The 19,333-nt window shown below is 41.2% G+C and overlaps 1 protein-coding gene across 2 annotated transcripts in view; it reads left to right on the top strand.

Moving 5' to 3' along the window:
- Window positions 1-19,333, top strand: part of MEP1B (meprin A subunit beta) — a 39,038-nt gene that overhangs the window by 12,856 nt on the left and 6,849 nt on the right. For both annotated transcript variants that reach the window (XM_045006536.1, XM_045006535.1), the window contains exons 7-11: window positions 6,377-6,555; window positions 9,717-9,935; window positions 11,108-11,260; window positions 13,145-13,360; window positions 17,684-18,145. In XM_045006536.1, coding sequence (XP_044862471.1) covers window positions 6,377-6,555; window positions 9,717-9,935; window positions 11,108-11,260; window positions 13,145-13,360; window positions 17,684-18,145 — 1,229 coding nt within the window. The remainder of the gene's footprint in view (window positions 1-6,376; window positions 6,556-9,716; window positions 9,936-11,107; window positions 11,261-13,144; window positions 13,361-17,683; window positions 18,146-19,333) is intronic.

Genomic DNA, 19,333 nt, shown 5'->3' with positions numbered 1-19,333 from the left:
ATGACAGACAGATCCATAAAACTTTATCACCCCAGAAAAGATTTGATAAATCACCTTCTCCTTTACATACATGTATCTGATTTGCTTGCCGCTATAAAAGATGCATTGAGAGGTGGGGAAGTAGGTGTTTTAGAAGATTAATAATGGGATATGGAGTATTTTAACGTCTAGGTTGTCTTTTTAAATTCAAATGACATCAGTAAGAAAATAAAATTGTTACCATCTGATTGCTGTTGTGTGTGAAATGACTTTATGGTCTAAGTCAGTTCTTAATGGAAATGTCTCCACATCACAAAGGATCGTTACACTTCACACTCCTGTTAGCAATGTCACAACAGAAATCAAGAACTTGATGACTCAGGAACTACCTGCTCTCTTTAGGTAAAGGTTGCGGCACATTGCCAGGAAGCTGGACTACTGCTGACCTGAAGAACAGCTCTGCGTAAGCTCATAAGACTGGCCATACTGGCTCAGACCAATGGTCCATCTATCCCAGCATCCTGTCTTCCAACAGTGGCCAATGCCACAGCACTCCACCATCTCTGTGCATCTAGAGCAGAGAGACTACATATGCACCAGCAACAGACACAATTTTCTACACTCTGGGTCCTAGTGGCACCCCCTGCACACAGTCTGGCACCTGAGGCAGCCACCACAGTTTGCCTCATGGTAAGGCCAGCCCTGAATCTACCTGTGGAACTTGGCACCATTAGGTTAAAAAAATAATTAGATAAGTTCCTGGAGGAAAAGTCCATCTTGACTAAATGACCCCTATGCTCTGGGTGTCCTTAAGCCTCTGATTGCCAGATGCTGTGACTGGATGACAGGGGGTCACTTGATAACTGGCCTGTTCTTTTCATTCCCTCTGGGGCAGTTATCAAGTGACCCCCTGTCATCCAGTCACAGCATCTGGCAATCAGAGGCTTAAGGACACCCAGAGCATAGGGGTCATTTAGTCAAGATGGACTTTTCCTCCAGGAACTTATCTAATTATTTTTTTAACCTAATGGTGCCAAGTTCCACAGGTAGATTCAGGGCTGGCCTTACCATGAGGCAAACTGTGGTGGCTGCCTCAGGTGCCAGACTGTGTGCAGGGGGTGCCACTAGGACCCAGAGTGTAGAAAATTGTGTCTGTTGCTAGTGCATATGTAGTCTCTCTGCTCTAGATGCACAGAGATGGTGGAGTGCTGTGCTGGAGGAATGCGGGCACAAGAGACATAACGGGCAGGCAGGAGAAAAGGTGAGAGGAAATAACAGAAAGCAGCAGGAGCTGCAGAGAGAGAGAGAGAGAGAGAGAGAGAGAGAGAGAGAGAGAGAGAGGACGAGGAGCCTCTTATGTACCTCTCTAGCACCCCCAGGAGCCTAAATTGATTAACACCAGCTTCTCAGGGAGCTTCCTGTTTCCTGCTGCTTCCCTGAACCCACCTGAGGAGAACAGGCAGTCAATTGAAGAAGTAGGAGCCAGTTAGGCCCTTAAGATGCTGATATCGTCCCTCACTCAGGCCCTGCTACCAGCCTGCTTATTTGTCCCCTTCAACTGAGTGTTGAGAGCCACTATAGCTGGCATAGAACAGCAGTCATGAGTGAAAGAAGAAAACACCCCTCTGGGGCAGCATTCAGAAGAAAAAAGAAAGCAAGGGAAGCTTTTCTATCTAAGCAGGAAGGAGCTCTCCTGAGATACATAGACACAAATGTTCACAGTGAGCCTTCCAGCCCCAGTGAGGAGGTGAGTGGTGAGAAGATGCCTGATCTTCCAGTTCGTCAGAGTGCAGGTGACCTGGCAGCTACTGCAGCATTCATATCTCTATCTCAAATGGATGTAATCATGCACATTCCTGAAGAAAAGTGTAGATCAGAGAAGAGTGTGGTGGAGGCGCAAAAAACAGCTGCTGCTGAGTTTAGTTCCTTAAGTCTAGATGATCCAGGACTGTGGACCCACTTGAGCAGTAGCCTGAGGGACTTCCTTGTACTGCATGGGCCACAGCAAGTGAAAAACTTCATGTTCCCCAAAGACAATGAAAATAGAAGTTTCCATCCAACATATTACTGGTGTGAAATCCCCAATAGTGACAAAGTGGAGAGGCCATGGCTTATGTACTCAAAAACCCAGAATGCTGTATACTTTTTGTTGCAAACTCTTCCAGTCTAATGTTCCAGCTTCATTGGGTTCTACAGGAACAAAGGACTGGAAAAATCTGGCTAGACATCTGGCATGCCATGAGAAGGCAACAAATCACCAGAGAGCATTCCATAGGTGGAAAGAGCTTGAGATGAGACTAAGGTTAAAGGTCACCATAGATGATCAGCATCAAGAGAAGATTGCAACAGAGTCTCTTTACTGGCAAAATGTTCTGCAAAGGCTCATTGCCATTGTGAGAATGCTTGCTACCCAAAACCTAGCACTGCGTGGCACTTCAGATCAGTTGTATGTGCCAAACAATGGAAACTTCCTTAAAATTGTGGAGCTGATGGCTGAGTTTGATGCTGTACTCCAGGAGCATCAAAGAAGAGTCACCACCCAAGAAATGTACACACACCACTACCTTGGAAAAACAATTCAAAATGAGATCATACAGTTACTGGCAACAAAAGTCAAACTGAAGATTGTGGTAGATCTGAAGTCAGCAAGATATTACTTTGTTATTCTGGACTGCACACCTGACATCAGCCATATGGAACAAATGACTTAAATGGTGCGTTTTGTAACAACAACAGAACCTAGTGAAAATGTCCCTTCAGTGTTGACTGTCAGAGAGCATTTTCTAGAATTTATTGACATTGATGATACTACAGGAGCTGGTATGACAAATGTGCTTCTTAAAAAGCTGGAAGATATGGGAATTATGATAGCTGACATGAGAGGTCAGGGCTACAATAATGGTGCCAACATGAGAGGAAAGAACAGAGGAGTGCAGACACGGATCTGAGAGTTAAACCCTTGAGCTTTTTTTGTCCCATTCAGTTCTCATTTATTGAACTTGGTGGTCAGTGATGCAGCATCAGCTTCTAGTGAGGGTGCAGAATTTTTTAATGTAATTCAAAGCATCTATGTTTTTCTCTGCATCAACTCATCGATGGCAAATTTTGAAGCAACATCTGGGAACATCCTCTCTGACATTGAAACCACTGAGTGCCACACGATGGGAAAGTCGAATGGAGGCGATAAAGCCTATCAAACACCAAATTGGGAAGATAGATTATGCCATAGTTTCCATTATGGAGGATAATGCTATGACAGTAACTGTTCATGGGAGAACAGTGGCAGAGGGAAATGGAATCACCAGAAACATACATAAATTCAAATTTCTGTGTGGCTTAGTGTTGTGGCATGACATACTGTTTGAAATAAATGTTGTAAGCAAGAGACTCCAGGGTGTGGACCTTGATATATCTGGAGCAATGGAACAACTGGACAAAGCAAAGTCATATCTATAGTCTTACCAGTCAGATGATGGATTTCAAAACATTCTAAAGAGTGCAGAGAAGTTGGCAGAGGAACTTCACACTGAAGCTATTTCCCCACCCATTCAAGAATACAAGAGTTACTGAAGAAGAAGACATTTTGATTATGAGGCACGGGATAATCCCATACGAGACCGCAAACAACAATTCAAAGTTGAATTCTTTAACCAGGTGCTAGATTGTGCAATACAGTCAGTTAATGAATGTTTCATGCAGCTCCAGGAACACAGCAGTATATTTGAGATGCTGTATGATATTCCAAAACTCCTGACTATACCTGAAGAAGACCTACACCAGCAATGCAAGGCATAGAGACAGTGTTGACACATGATGACATGCGCGATATTGATGCGAGTGATTTAAGTGATGAACTGAAAGCCCTTTCAAGATACATTTCAGCAGGATCAACTCCAAAGGCTGTTCTGGAATATATGTGCACAAATAAGGTGACCACCCTCTTTCCAAATGCTTTTGTTGCTCTGTGCATACTTCTAACACTTCCTGTAACAGTTGCCAGTGGAGAATGCAGCTTCTCCAAGCTGAAGTTAATAAAAACATCTACGCTCCACAATGACACAGGAGAGGCTGTTCGGCCTTGCAACCATCTCAATAGAGCATGAGCTGGCTCAGGCTGTGGACCTTCAGGAAGCAGTTCAAATCTTTGCAACCAATAAGGCACAGAGAGCACCACTTTGATTATTCAAACAGATAAAAATGCCAGTGTTTACTATGCAGACAAGAAAAGTTACATTTACTGTTCAGGCATTTGAAAGTTAAGTGTTACTTAAAAATTTTGAACAAGGCATTTTAAGTTGTTATTCTCCTTTATTGGAGTAAGTAGCAGAGCAGTACCATGAGAGGAGTAGAACAGGAAGAAGGCAGAATTGAGACCTTTCAAAGTTTTGGCCCAAGTGAGGGGGTTTGGGGGCATCATTTGAGCTCCCCGCCTCAGGTACTAAAATGTTGTGGGCCCTGGCTAGACTGTGTGCTGTATGAAGAAGTACTTCCTTTTGCTTGTTTTAAGCCTGCTGCCTATTAATTTTATTGGGTTCTTGAGTAATGTGAAGGGGTAAATAACACTTCCTTATTCACTTTTTCCACCCCATCCATTATTTTATAGACCTCTGTCATATCCCCCCTTTGTCTTCTCTTTTCTAAGATGAACAGTCCCAGTCTTTTTAATCTCTCCTCCTATGGAAGCTGTTACAGACACCTAATCATTTTTGTTGGCCTTCTCTGTACCTTTTCCATTTCTCACAACATTTTTTTAGATGAGGAGAACGGAACTTCATGTAGTATTCAAGGTGTGGGCATACCGTGAATGTATATTGTGGCACTATGATATTTTCTGTCTTATTAGCTATTCCTTTCCTAATGGCTCCCAACATTGTTAGCTTTTTTTGACTGATGCTGCACAAACTATCCACAATGACTCCAAGATCTCTTTCTTGAGTAGTAACAGCTAATGTAGACCCCATCATTTTGCATGTGAAGTTGGGATTATTGTTTTCCAGTATGCATCACATTGCATTTATCAACATTGAATTTCATCTGGCATTTTGTGTTGCTCAGTTACACAGTTTTGTGAGATTCCTTTGTAATTCTTCATTGTCAGCTTTGGACTATCTTCAGTAATTTTGTATCATCTGCAGACTTTGCTACATTGCTGTTTCCCCCTTTTTTCCAGATCATTTATGAATACATTGACCAGCACTGGTTCCAGTACAGAACCCTAGCAAACATTCTACCTACCTCTCTCCATTCTAAGAGAGGTAGGTAGCATGCTACATCCATTTGACCATTTATTCCTACCTTTTGTTTCCTATGTTTTAATCCATTACTGATCCATGAAAGGACCTACCCTCTTATCCCAGACTGTTTAGTTTGCATAAAACTGTTTAGTTTCCCTTCTGTGAGGGACCTTGTCAAAGGCTTTCTAAAAGTCCAAGTATACTATATCCACTGGATCGCCCTTGTGCAGATGTTTGTTGACTCCTTCAAAGAATTCTAATAAATTGGTGAGGCATGATTCCCCTTTATAAAAGCTGTGTGGAACACAATATGTTGAACACAATTCTGTTCTTTACTACAGTTTCAACCAATTTGCCTGGTACTGAAGTTAGGCTTACCAGCCTGTAATTGCCAGGAGTGCCTCTGGAGCCTTTTAAAAAAAATTGGTGTTGCATTAGCTATCCTCCAGTCACCTGGTACAGAAGCTGATTTAAGTGCTAGGTTACATACCACAATTAGTTCTACAATTTCATATTTGAGTTCCTTCAGAACCAAAAAGTCTGTCTGTCTCACCAACAGAAGTTGGTCTAATAAAAGATATTACCTGACTCAACTTGTCTCCCTATTTTTAAGGCTATACAGATGGCTTCATTCTTCAGGGCTGCCAATGCCAGCATCTTCCCAAAGAAACTAATTTCACTAAGGGGGGTGGTGGAATCCTTAATTAAAAAATTAATTAGATGGCCTGAATGTTGTCTCTTAAAATTTTCCAGGGGAATCACCTTTCTGGCAAAATTTTATGTGGCTCCTCATTTCTGGGTTTTTTGCAGTATCAATGAAAAGCTCATCAATCCTTTCTGTCATTAGTATTGTGACATTTTCCTGTTAAAGAAATAAACCAATAGAAATAAAACAATTTCCAGACAGAGAAACATAGTGAAAACCACTAAACTGAATATTAGAGGAAGGGACAAGTCTGAAGAACTAACTCCAAATATATTAAACCAGAATAAGTTATAGAAAAAAAGAAATGCATTCTCTGTGTATCAAACACATTATTTCATAAAACTTTGTAACTCTTACATTTTAACTGTATCTGTCAGAACAGACTGATTAAAAAGATTACTGGAGGACATCAGTTATGTATTTCTCAGACCTGTCCTGCATTTTATTTTATTATTAGTTGCTGGTCCTCTGTAGGGAACCGCCAACAAGGGAAGCAGCAACTCTCTATTGGAGCCAACTGCGACAGGATTGGGACTATTCAACACGAGTTCCTTCATGCACTTGGATTCTGGCATGAGCAATCACGATCTGACCGGGATGATTATGTCTCCATAATGCGGAACAGAATTCAGTCTGGTAAATCATTTTCATTGGCGTTCTTTTCACTTAAGTCAATGGAGAAGACTAATCTGTGTAACATCTCATATAGCTACACTAGGATTTTAAAAATATAATTCCTTCACCTCAATTTATTTATTTTAACAACTACCCACACCAAAGAGATAAATGTTAAGGGACATATAATGAGGCCAATAGACCTCAATTATTATTATCATCATCTGTATCAAGGCATTTCCTGGAGGCCTCAATGCAGGATTGGGGCCTCATTGTGCCAGGTGCAATACCCAGAGTAAGAGAGCACTTAGGAGCACAGTAAAATAATTGGCACCACTGTAAATTACAATAAATGAATCCACCTACTTCTCTAGAAGCTTTTGACATTATTTAAAAAACAAACAAAAACCCACTGCAACCAAATCAAAACCAGGAGCAAACCACAGAAAATCCCAGCAAAACTACAACTCACTGATACCCCCCAACCTGTGGGACTTTTTCCCCACTAAGGGTTCTAACCCCCTTAAACAGTCACCTCGGTAAAAATATGAGTCATGTAGCATGTGAGTTCAACAATCTTGGACTATTACAGGCAAGGTTAGAAGCTTCTTCCACAACTGAGGCCCTCTCAGGAATCTTATTGGTCTCTATTTCTTTGGCTCATTATGATCTGTGTTTGTCAGGCAACATGAAGGTCATGGTACTGGATATGAACTCGTTCCTTCCTAACTCAAGAACACCTACAAAATCCAACACTAAAAGACATAATTATTAGATCAAATACATCTTATTTATGGATGATCAGCCAGGAGCTGCAGATGTAAGAATATATTGTAGAGAATGACTTAATTTAAACTGTATCTGTTTTTTGGATCTGTATTTAATTATTTTTTGCCTTACAATGAGAGAGAAAAGAAAAGAAGCTCAGCCTATTTAGGTTAACAAAAAGGAAAGTTAAGAGGTAAGCTGATGACAATCTAAGTACCTACATGGGGAGATGATTTCTGATAGAGAAGGACTTGAATTTATCACACAAAGGGCTTATAGCAGGGGTGGTGTTTAAAGTGGATCAAACTGAGTTAGACTGGTTTGAAAACAGTTGCATACACGATGCTCTCAATCATTGTGCACTAACTCCACATTTGCTGTGAACTCTGGAGTCCTCTTGCCAACTAGACTAGGTTTGCAGGTTTAAATTGAATGAGTGCAGTCTACTATTTTTGTGGATGTAATTGCTGTGCACTGCTTTTTCCATGCTTCCAACAGCTATCCCACAGTGACTTTACAGGTTTACCATTATGGACTTGTCCATTCACCTGTGTGCCTGCCCCTGCTCTGGTGTTCAGTTCCCAGGACATCTCCTTTGATAGCTGGTGCGGAGTCGTAATTTGCCCGTTTACTCCTGGATCTGAGTGTATCAGATTCTTGCAATGCAACCATGATAGCACTCCAGCTGTCCCACAACATGTCTCACACAGCTGCTTGCAACTATGCTGAAACCCTGGATCTCATTGCCATTTGGGGAGAAGTGTCAGTGCAGGAAGCTCTTGTGGCCAGTCACTGGAAGAAAGACCTTTTTGTGTACATTGCTAAGCAGATGTCTGAGAGGAGCCACAACCAGGATGCCAACCAGTGCCAGAAATGAGGGACAAAAGGAAACAATGCAACCTGTCCAGTTTATGGTGAATTGAACAAGATCCTACACTCGGGTGGCCAACCTGAGCCTGAGAAGGAGCCAGAATTTACCAATATACATTGCCAAAGAGCCACAGTAATATGTCAGAAGCTCCCCATTTGCTCCCCCCATTCCCAGCCCCTCCCTCCCACCAGCAGTCCCTCCCAATCAGCTGTTTTGTGGTATGCAGGAGGGGAGTAGCGAGGGCACGGACAGCTCAGGGGAGGGGGTGGGAAGGGGAGGAGTGGGGGCAGGGGTTGAGCAGAGAGCACCCCACTGGCACATTGGAAAGTTGGTGCCTGTAGCTCCAACCTAAGAGTTGGTGCCTATACAAGGAGCTGCATATTAACTTCTGAAGAGCCGCTTGTGGTTCTGGAGACACAGGTTGGCCACCCCTGTCCTACATAATTATAGCACTACCCATCCGAGACACCACATGGAGCCTGCTGGCTGCACTCTCCCCCCACACTGAGGACAATCAGCAAGGTCCACTAGAGGATGAGTGGGAGGATACTAGAGAACAAAGGCGCCGACTTTCTGAGTTCCCCAGGGGGTGCTTGACCCCTGCTCGGCCCCAGGCCCCTCCCCCACTCCACCCCTTCCCCCAAGGCCCCACTCTTCCCATCTCCCACCAGTGCCTCCTGCATGCTACTGCTGATCGCGGGAGCCATGGGAGGGGAGGGAGAAGGGGAGGAGCACATCAGCAGGACCATCTGTGGGTACTGAGCATCCACTATTTTTTTCCCATGGGTGCTTCAGCCCCAGAGCACCCATGCAGTCAGTGCCTATGCTAGAGAGGAGCTGTCCCCTAAGAGGCAGGATCTATTGGGGATCCAGGACCTTGATGCCAGCCAGTTGAAGAGCCAGCCCCAGTTATGCCTGCAATAATGTATCCCAATTCCTCCCCTGCTCTGAAGCAAAGGACCATGTATCTCTGCCCCAAGAATGCTATTCCATCAGTTTACAGCAAACTACCACCATGTGTTCACACTTTGCAAACTGAAAACAGAACAGACATCCTGTGCATATGCTATTGGTGCAACATGCGAACTAGGAGTTACCAGATGTTTTATATTAAACCATCTAAAGTCAAAAGTTTCAATGGTCAGAAGCTGAAGCTACAAACATTTCAGACCAGAAATAAGGTGGGTATTTTTTTTACAGTGATGGTAAATAATCATTGAAACAACTTAGGATTGTGGTGGAGTCTTCGTCACCTGAAGTCTTGAAATCAAGACTGGCGGTCCAAAAGATATGCTATAGTTTAATGAGAAGTTGTGGGTTTGATGCAGGAATCATGCAGTAAAATTCTATGGTCAGTGTTATGCAGCAGGGCAGACTGAAAAATCATAGTGCTCCCTTTTGCCCTTAAAAATCTATGACTCAGTCCTTGAACTCTTAAATTACACAGTTTTCTTAATATAAAAGCTGATTGTACATATATGTATTTTAGGTAACTTTTATATCCTGATTGATCAGTTCTCTCTCCCTTCATTTTCTTCATTAGGTAAAGAACACAATTTCAATACATACGATGATAAAACATCAAGCGCCCTGAACGTTCCTTACGATTACACTTCTGTGATGCACTATAGTAAAACGGCATTCATGAATGGAACTGAACCAACCATAGTAACTAACATACCAGAATTCATGGATGTGATTGGGCAACGAATGGATTTCAGTGATTATGATCTCCAGAAGCTAAATCGCCTATACAATTGCAGTAAGTTTTTCAAGTTCTCTTGAATCATTGTTGCTTTTTCTGTCCATTATATGGAAGAAATCAAGAAAAATTTACCCAGCACAGGTAAAAGAGAAGCTAACGGTTTAGAAAAGTGGGTGTGTTAAGAGCACCAGAAATATCAGTACAATTAAGACAGTTAGAAATAACAGACCATGCCTTCAGGAGTCCTGCTGTGTAGAAGGCAATGCAAAGCTTCCAATGAAATTTTATTTGATCTTTAGTTAAAGAACACTTTTACTAGGTAGTTAAAGAACACTTTTATTAGGCAGCTGATTTGTGTTCATCCCTTGGGTGGTTGCTTTAAGACATGCTTTACTGTACAAAGTTTTTTGATTCCCCTGCAGTTGTGGTAGACACTATAGAAAAATTCACATCTCTGCTGTCTCTATTATATCTGCACTGGCTGTACCCTTACCTATCACAATTTGGGAGACACAGGGTGTGTGTCATCAAATTACACTGTGGGGGGGTTCTCTGAAGAAAATATGTTTTTTTTTTAAAGCCCTTCCAAATCCAGTCTAGATACAGTATGGTGATAGTGTGAGACCAGTACCTCTGCACGTAGGCCAGGTAATTCAAGAAGAGGAATGACAAGTCCTCTTCTTGAATTACCTGGCCTACGTGCAGAGGTACTGCACTACTGCTCTTTAGTGTTACATTCAACTGATATTCCAAAATTTGTAGTCTAACAAAGTCATCAGGGAAATTTTGGTAAAGCCAGTGGCCATGCCTGGGATAACTGGAGGAGATGGAGGTCTGAAGGGGAAGGAGAGTCCATCGTCATTTTGATTGAGTAAGGACTGGAGGATCTGGGCTATCATTTTTATAAACAACTGTCTATTGCACAATATCAACACAACACTTAAGAGATGCAGAAGATGATTAATGGATCTCTCAAGTATGATGGAGTCACTTGATGTTCACGATTGCTGAAAAAGAACCCAAACTTTGCATTAGTCAGTCCCACTCCAGTATGTCACAGCTAATTACAGGCCCACTCATGTGAAGTGCTAAACATGCAACTCATATTGACTTTGATGAGATTGGTGGATGCATAGGATTCCATAGGAGCCTAATGTCTTAGTATTCTCTCTGACACCAGCTTCGGAAGACTAGAATTCAGATGTACCACTTCCTTTTGTATCTTGCAGCCTCCTCACTAAGTTTTATGGACACATGCAGTTTTGAACTTGAAAATGTGTGTGGCATGATTCAAAGTTCAGAAGATAACAGTGACTGGCAACGTGTGTCTCAGGTACCTGCTGGCCCACACACTGATCATACCAATATGGGACACTGCAAAGGTAATGTCAAGGAATTCTTATCTTTTGAAAATGTTTTCTGCTAGGGCAGAATTGTGACTTTGATCTTCATCAGAGTGCACCTGAGGATGAATTTTTAACCAAGCAGCATAAAATTATCAGGAACACGTGTTATTTTTGCTGTAGATATTAATGAAGGTTGAAAGTTCTAATATCTTTCCTCTGCTTTCTGGCCTTTGGTATAGTAATAAAACAAGAGAACTATACAAGATGCATTAATTGGCTTAAAAAAAGATTTGCAAACCATGGTAGTTCAGATATATGAAAAATATTTCTGCTATTACCATAAATTCTTGTTTGTGTTTAACTGCTCAGTAGAAATTTTGGAAAGGGTTGGGATTTGAAAATATATATTATTTGGGCTGGGTAAACAGTTCATTGGAAATAAAAACTGATTGTTTTGAGCCTGCCAAAACAATCATCATGAGTTTTGGTTCAACAGCATCAGCCAACACACCAGGTAGTGTATGCAAGCAAATAATGGGCCATCTGGAAAGGAGTCATTGGGGCAAACAACTTGACTAATTTTAAGATAGAGCTTGATAGTTTATTAATGGGATTCTATGACGGGGTTGCCTGAGATAGCAGGGGATTAGACTCAGAGATCAGGAGGCCCCCTTGCAGTCCTATCAGTGATGGATTTAGAATTAGTGGGGCCCTATGCACAGCTTCACTTTCAGACCTCCCCACCCCTCAGGACCCAGCCAAGAAAAAGAACATTCTTTCTTATCTCCCCTCCCCCCCCTTTTCATTCTTTTTTCTTCATCCTCCTCCTATGAGTAATGGGAAGTAAATGAAAATAAAGTGAGGCATCTTGATTGGGGCAGGGGGTTAGGGTGAAGGAGGAGGTGTGGGAGTTGGGCTCTGGGAGGGAGTTTGGGTGCTGGGGTTGGGCTGGGGCAGGGGATTGTGGTGTGGGAGGGGAAGAGGGGTGCAGGCTCTGGGAGGAAGTTTGGGTGTGAGCTCTGGGCTGGGGCAGAGGGCTGGGGTGCAGGAGGGGGCAGTGCTTACCTTGGGTGGCGCGGCTCCCAAAGTGACCGGCACACACACTTCTCCGGCAGTGGCTCCTAGGCAGGGGCGACAGGGGGTCTCCACGTGTCGCTACCCGCAGGTGCAGTTCCCGGCCAATGGGAGCTACAGAGTTGGCACTTGGGGCACCACAGGGACAGGCTGTCCACTTCTGGGAGCAGCGCGGCGTGGATGGAGGGAGGCAGAGCAGGCAGGGAGCCGCCTTAGCCCTGCTGCTGGCACACCTCTGCGTGCCCCTTGCGGGGAGGAGGGCAGCAGGTTTCCGTGCGCTGCCCAGGGCAGAGGCAGCACATGGAGCCGCCTCCCCATGCCCCACCAGGGGTGCATAGAGACATGCCAGCAGCCGGCTGCTTCTGGGAGCAGCATGGGACCATGGGCCACAGCATGCAGGCAGCCTGCCTGCCTGAGCCCTGCTGCACCACCTGCAGGGACACGGGGGAAGATTGTCAGATGAGATTTGTCCTGCATTTTGGGGGCCCCCTGTTATCAGGGGCCCCATGCTACTGAACGGTTTGTTTCATGGTAAATCTACTCCTGAGTCCTATGTCCCTAAATGGCTAGACCAGAAACACCTATGCTTTGGAACATGGATACTAAGAGTCAGGCAAATGGGGAAAATAGCCAGCAAAAGAGAAAAATTCTCTTTACTCTGATACTGTATCCCCAGAGACTCTAAGGCCTTTGAGGTAGGGACCGTCATTTACTACATTTATACCGGGCCTAACACGCTGAGTGCCCTAGGCATTATCACGACGTAATGGTAAATAATATTAATAAAAATGTAACCAGAAAACTGTACTTTCTTTTTCTTTTGCATTTCTCATGCACTTTTGACAGATACTGGGTACTTCATGCATTTTAATACCAGTGCTGGCAGCATGGGAAACACAGCTACTCTGGAGAGCCGAATTCTATATCCCAAAAGAGGATTTCAGTGCTTACAATTCTATTATTACAACAGTGGTCATGCAAGTGATACGCTGAATATCTTAGTCAGGGAGTATGATTTAGCCAGCTCCACTAGTGCTTTAAGGCTCATTGAAAGGATACAAGGTATGAAATAAAGTTGCTTTTTAAATGTGTGCCTTCTGGTTGGATATATATTCAATATGCTTAACAGACTGCTGGGAGGGAAAAGCATAGTATAGTGAAGTGGCATTTTTCCTTTATCATTGTTCATCTTTTAACTCCTGTCCTCTGTATTTTCATTATTGGCTTTCTTCTCTCTTGTTATTGCAGTGATTCTATTAGTTGAGGATATAATATGTGATGCAACCTCAGTCAGTCATTTTCCAGTAATATAGTCAGTTACGACAACTGACTTGCACTTATCAATAAGGTTCTCTCACCTAACATAGCTAAAGAACCACAAGCATTCATGGTAGCTGATCTAAAATTGCAGGTGTGACGGGTTGGATCACAGAAACCCCTTGGGAACTGCCAACTGATGTGCCAAGACTACTTCTGCCCCTGCTTTCCTGCCCTGGCAGCTTGGGACGTCAGTGCCCTGCCTGGTTTGAGCCAGACCCGCTAGCCTGCTGCAAACCCAGACCCAAGTCTGAAGCATGTCCCCTAACAGCTGTAGGCTTAATTGAAAGCAGGTTAAGAAGTGTTCCTGTCTTTAACACTCAGATGCTCAGCTCCCAATAGCGTCTAAACTCTAAATAAATCCATGTTACCCTGTACAAAGCTTATACAGGGTAAACTCATAAATTGTTCACCCTCTATAACACTGATAGAGAGATATGCACAGCTGATTGCCCCCTCCCCACCCCAGATATGAATACATACCCTGGGTTAATTAATAACTAAAAAGTGATTTTATTAAATACAGAAAGTAGGATTTAAGTGGTTCCAAGTAGTAACAGACAGAACAGAGTGAATTACCAAGAAAAATAAAGTAGAATATGCAGCTCTATGTCTAATACAGTAAGCAAACTGAATACAGATAAAACTTACCCTCAGAGGTGTTCCAATAAGCTTCCTTTTACAGACTAGCCTCCTTCTAGTCTGGGTCCAGCAATCACTCACACCCCCTGTAGTTACTGTTCTTTGTTCCAGTTTCTCTCAGGTATCCTTGAGGGTGGAGAGGCTATCTCTTGAGCAACTGAAGACAAAATGGAGGGTCTCCCAGGGGTTTAAATAGACTCTCTCTTGTGGGTGGAGACTCCCTCCTCTCTCCTATGCAAAGTCCAGCTCCAAGATGGAGTTTTGGAGTCACATGGGCAAGTCACAGTTCACCTGCTGCCTTGAACATCCGCAAGTAGACTTCTTATGTGGATTGGAGCCTTCCAAGATCCATTGTCCATTAAGTGCTTCTTGATTGGGCACTTAACTTGCACATTCTTTTCTCAAGAAGCTGCCGAAATGCTTTACTAAGGCTACTTAGAAATCAAGCAAGTACACAGCCAATATTCATAACTTCGAATACTACAATGACACATGCATACAAATAGGATGAATAGATTCAGGAGATCATAACCTTTACATAGATATGTTACATGGCATATGTAGCATAAAACATATTCCAGTTATGTCACATATACATTCATAAGCATATTTCCATAAAGTCTTATGAGGTGCAATGTCACAGCAGGTAGATGTGTCTTAGACAACATAAAAAGTCGCAGAGCAAATTAATGTTAATAGTTAAGATATTAATATTACAAAAGTGGAAAAGTTGGAGTGAATTTAAAAGATTAGCCGAGTGCCCTGGTCTGAGGGATCTTATCAAGTTGGAAAAAAATATTTCCATACATTTATTTAACAGTGTTTGGACTCACGTCACAGAAGTATGTGAATAACATATCACAATTTGCATTTGACACGTAGCATGATATATTTTGTGAGCTTTCAACTGTAAATAGGTTTAAGTGACTTAGACACCTAACTCCTATTGGAAATCAACAGGGCTTAGTCATTTGGGTACTTTGAAAAATTTACTCTATATGCAAGTTTCTTTCCTCCCTCTTTTTTGAACATATAATAAACTTTAAAACTGATAAAAATCCCACCAATCTCCAAGTTTACAGGACCAGTCTACAATAGTGTATTCCCCATATAAGGACTAATTAAAATGCATTGAAATCTACAGAAGTTTTTTCAATGATTCATCAGGTTTTGGATCAGGCACAAGATCTTTTGTCATTGTTAATAAGTCAGAGCAGATCCCATTAGAAAAGGTAAATGCATAATAATTATACATAGAGTACCCAGTTATCTCTATACTCACTCTTTTAGACTGAAGAATAATAAATACTAAATAATAATAAATAGACTTGTTCCCCTTTGCAACTAAGGTTTGTTCTACACTTAAAAGTTAGTCAATATAGCTATGTTGACCAAGGGTGTGAAAAACACCATGGACATAGCTATGCTGATCTAACACCCCTCTCCCCCTATGTAGATGCAGCCATGTTGAGGAAAGAATAGTAGCTATCAATCATTTAGGGAGGCTGTGACTAAAGGGTTATGCCAGCATAGTTATGCTGACATGGTTTTGTGGGTATAGTCTGCATAGTGTAGACATAGCCTATGTCTAATTAGACCTGTTTGCTTGCAAGGTCTTCCCTGTAGCAAATATCAAGTCCTCTACACCTTTCTTTCCTGCATGCTTGACTGCCCCATGAACCTCACCTGCTGGTTGCTCTGGTGCTTTTGGCATCCCTATACACTATCAGATTCCTCTCATACAAACTGGTATTAGGGCTTCTCAGGGCCTGTTTAGACCTCAGGTTAATTTAAAGGGAATCCCTAACTCTCACTAAACCTATCCTGACAGAAAGTTTACTCTCTCTATACTTCAGCCTACTTCTTGAAATCTATCTCATGGATATTTGGTTGCAGTACAGGGTGGATAAGTCAATGAATTTAAAAAAATATATATTTAAATCAGATTTTTTAAAAAATGTAAATTAAGTATAGGGTTTTTTAAAAAATAAAGCTGTTTAAAATTAAATTTGAAATTGAAAACCTATGTTAAGGCCTAAATTTATTATCTATTAATCATTTAAACTAAATACAAAAACAACAAACAACAACAACAACAAAAAACCCTTAAGCAGTACACATTTGCTGCCAAGTTTTAAAGGAAGTCAAACCACTGAACTGGTGGAAGTCACTGGCTAAGCACCTGGAACCAGAGTTTGTTGACATGTTAAACCAGATTTTGATAGCAGTTGTCTCTTCTGCAGCTGCAGAGAATATTTTCTGCATTTCAGTTTATTCAACTAGTTCAGTTCAATGATTAATTAATTCAAAGTTAAGAAAGCAGTTGGCAACCAAGAAAATAGGTGTGAGAGGATGAGATCTGCTAGTTCCAAAATCCTGGAGAACATGGTGATAGGAAATAATCCATTCAATTCACTAAATACAAATAATATTTCCTTTGCTTAATAAATCAGGTAGTTTTCAATACAAAATGTTTGATAAACTTTTTTTCCTGATGCATCTAGAATATTTAAGGTACACACAGCTATTTTTTATTTAATTAAAAAAATTAAAATGCTGGTCTTGTGCATTTTAATTGATTTGAATTTCCATACAAATAGAGCTTGACACAAATCACAAGTAAAAATTAATCTAGTAAACAAGAAATGCATCATTCACCATTTTCTAATATAGAAATGTAAAAATTAAGAATCTGACTACGTATAAATTAAGCGATATAACTACTTAAATAGATATGTTCAGACAGCGTAGTCTCCTGGTTAGCAAAAAGAAGACCAAATTTAGTGCAAAAGTTATATTTAGTTGCAAATCAACATGTTTTAATGGCTACCAACTAACGAGAATAAGTCTTTCTTTAAGAAAATAACTAAATGGTACAAAGGCAAAACACAAATAAAATGTATTTAAATCAAGGTTTCTTGCTTGCTGGTTTACATCATGACTAAAATCGGTAATTTAAATAGATCTATTTAAAATCAATCCATCCTTTTCTGTTCTTGAGATATGTAACTGTTCATGTGCATGGGCTGTGTTTTGGTGGTGGTAGAGGTGAGAGGTGGATTGTTTTGTTTAGGAGGGGTTTGTTACAGAGATACTAGGTAGTATTTTGTGCATGTCCAGTTATCACAACATTTGGATTAACTCACTGCCAAATTCTTTGGAAAATATATAATCAAGAAATCTCTTAGAACAATAACTTTTTTCCATTATTAAATTCAGTAAAGAACTAAACATACGTTAGAAAATTAGAAGGGAAAAGAATGTGCTCCTGCATGCATATTTAAATTTCATGAAAAGCAGCGTTTAGAAGAGAGATATTGACACAACCTCAACTCTAGTGGAATTAATAATTTTTTGTGTAATGTTGTAACAGGTCCTGAATACTGTACAACAGTATTTGACTGCTCTCTTTGCTCTCTCTTTCAGGTTCACCTCTGGATTATTGGCAGCTTTACCATGTTCCTTTGAAGGCCACAAGGAAATTCAGGATTGTATTTGAAGGTGTAAAAGGAAATGGTTCATCAAATGGAGGCCTCTCAATTGATGACATTAACCTTTCAGAAACACAGTGTCCCCATCATGTCTGGCATATAAGAAATTTCACACATCTCCTCAATACAAGTCCTGCAGGGAGAAAAATATATAGTCCACCTTTTTACTCTAGTAAAGGATATGCTTTTCAGGTTGGCTTGTATGTGAATGGTACCAGTAGCAACCCATTTAACTTAGCGATATATTTGCACTTAATCTCTGGAGTAAATGATGATCATCTGCAGTGGCCTTGTGAATGGCAACAAGCTACTATGATGCTGTTGGATCAAAATCCTGATATTCGTCAAAGCATGTCAAATCAAAGAAGTGTAACAACAGATCTATCTGTATTAACAGGTTAGTTAAAAACTGATGACTACACTGTCCTGTTTACCCAACACATTGTCTTGCTTTTGTAAGAACAGAACAAAAAGACAATGGGTCAAATTCTCTCCTGGTACAAGTGGGTACAGCTCCATTGTCTTCAACGGAGTTTCACCTATTTACATTAGTAGGGAATTTGATGCAATGGAAGGAAGCAGTGATATAGGGGAATTGTGTGTCCCAGAGCAGGATAATAGGGTTGAGCAGGGGCCTTGGGTGGCATCCTTTATATATTATATTACATATAAATTGTGTGTGTGTGTGTGTGTGTGTGTGTGTGTGTGTGTGTGTGTGTGTGTGTGCGCTTTTTAAAGACAGCATGCTTGATCAGCAGGAATGGCATCCACTCTGAAGATTCCTTTCATATGATCAATGCAATAGCCTTTACATCTGCCTTTGAGAACGTGGCCTTCCAGCCCTCTTGAAAATAGAAATGCAGAGGTGACCAGCTCTTAGGCATGATTTAATACAAGACAAAAGTGCCATCATTAACCAGAATCCATGATGAAGGGAGCATTGGTGTCAAACCTAATCTTCAAGTGGACAAAGGACTAATAATTCAGATTCAATAACCTGCAGCTAAAGGGGGGGAGAGGGAAGAGAAGAGAAGAAATGGTGACAGCTCAGAGTCATTTTAAAAGGAGAAAATTCAATGAAAAGGTAAAAACTGAAAACAGAAGAGAGTAAGAATTTCTATGGGGAGGTAAATTATAGGATTTTATAATAATGTACATTGGATATAGGCCTAAGACATTTTCTATATATTAGTGTAGTAAGGATTTTGCTATAAAAGACAGCTACTAGTATCACAATCTTTAAGTTCTTGCTTTGCATGGAAACACATCTAGCTGTGTGGATTCCCAGATTTTAGCAATGCTAGGGTCTGAAAGGCATTAAAAATTGTCTAAAAGTCACAATATATTTTTTTTTAAGTACAAATGTTCTGTGATGCGCACACACACATTAAACTTCCTAATGGGGAAAGTATGTGACAGGATGGGATCCCCTTTTAATAAATTAAAACACTACACAAGATTTCCTGCTGATAATCATCTTCTTGCCCTATACATTCTGGTCCTTGCCACTTCATTCCCTTCTACCCTACACAGCTGGGCATACTGTTCAGCTCTCTTGGTTCTTTGCACCCATGCACATGCAACT

Source organism: Mauremys mutica, chromosome 2 (genome assembly GCF_020497125.1).
Source record: "Mauremys mutica isolate MM-2020 ecotype Southern chromosome 2, ASM2049712v1, whole genome shotgun sequence".
Taxonomy (NCBI): Eukaryota; Metazoa; Chordata; order Testudines; family Geoemydidae; genus Mauremys; species Mauremys mutica.
The sequence above is the reverse complement of the archived record's forward strand: the minus strand, read 5'-3'. Positions and strand labels throughout refer to the sequence as shown.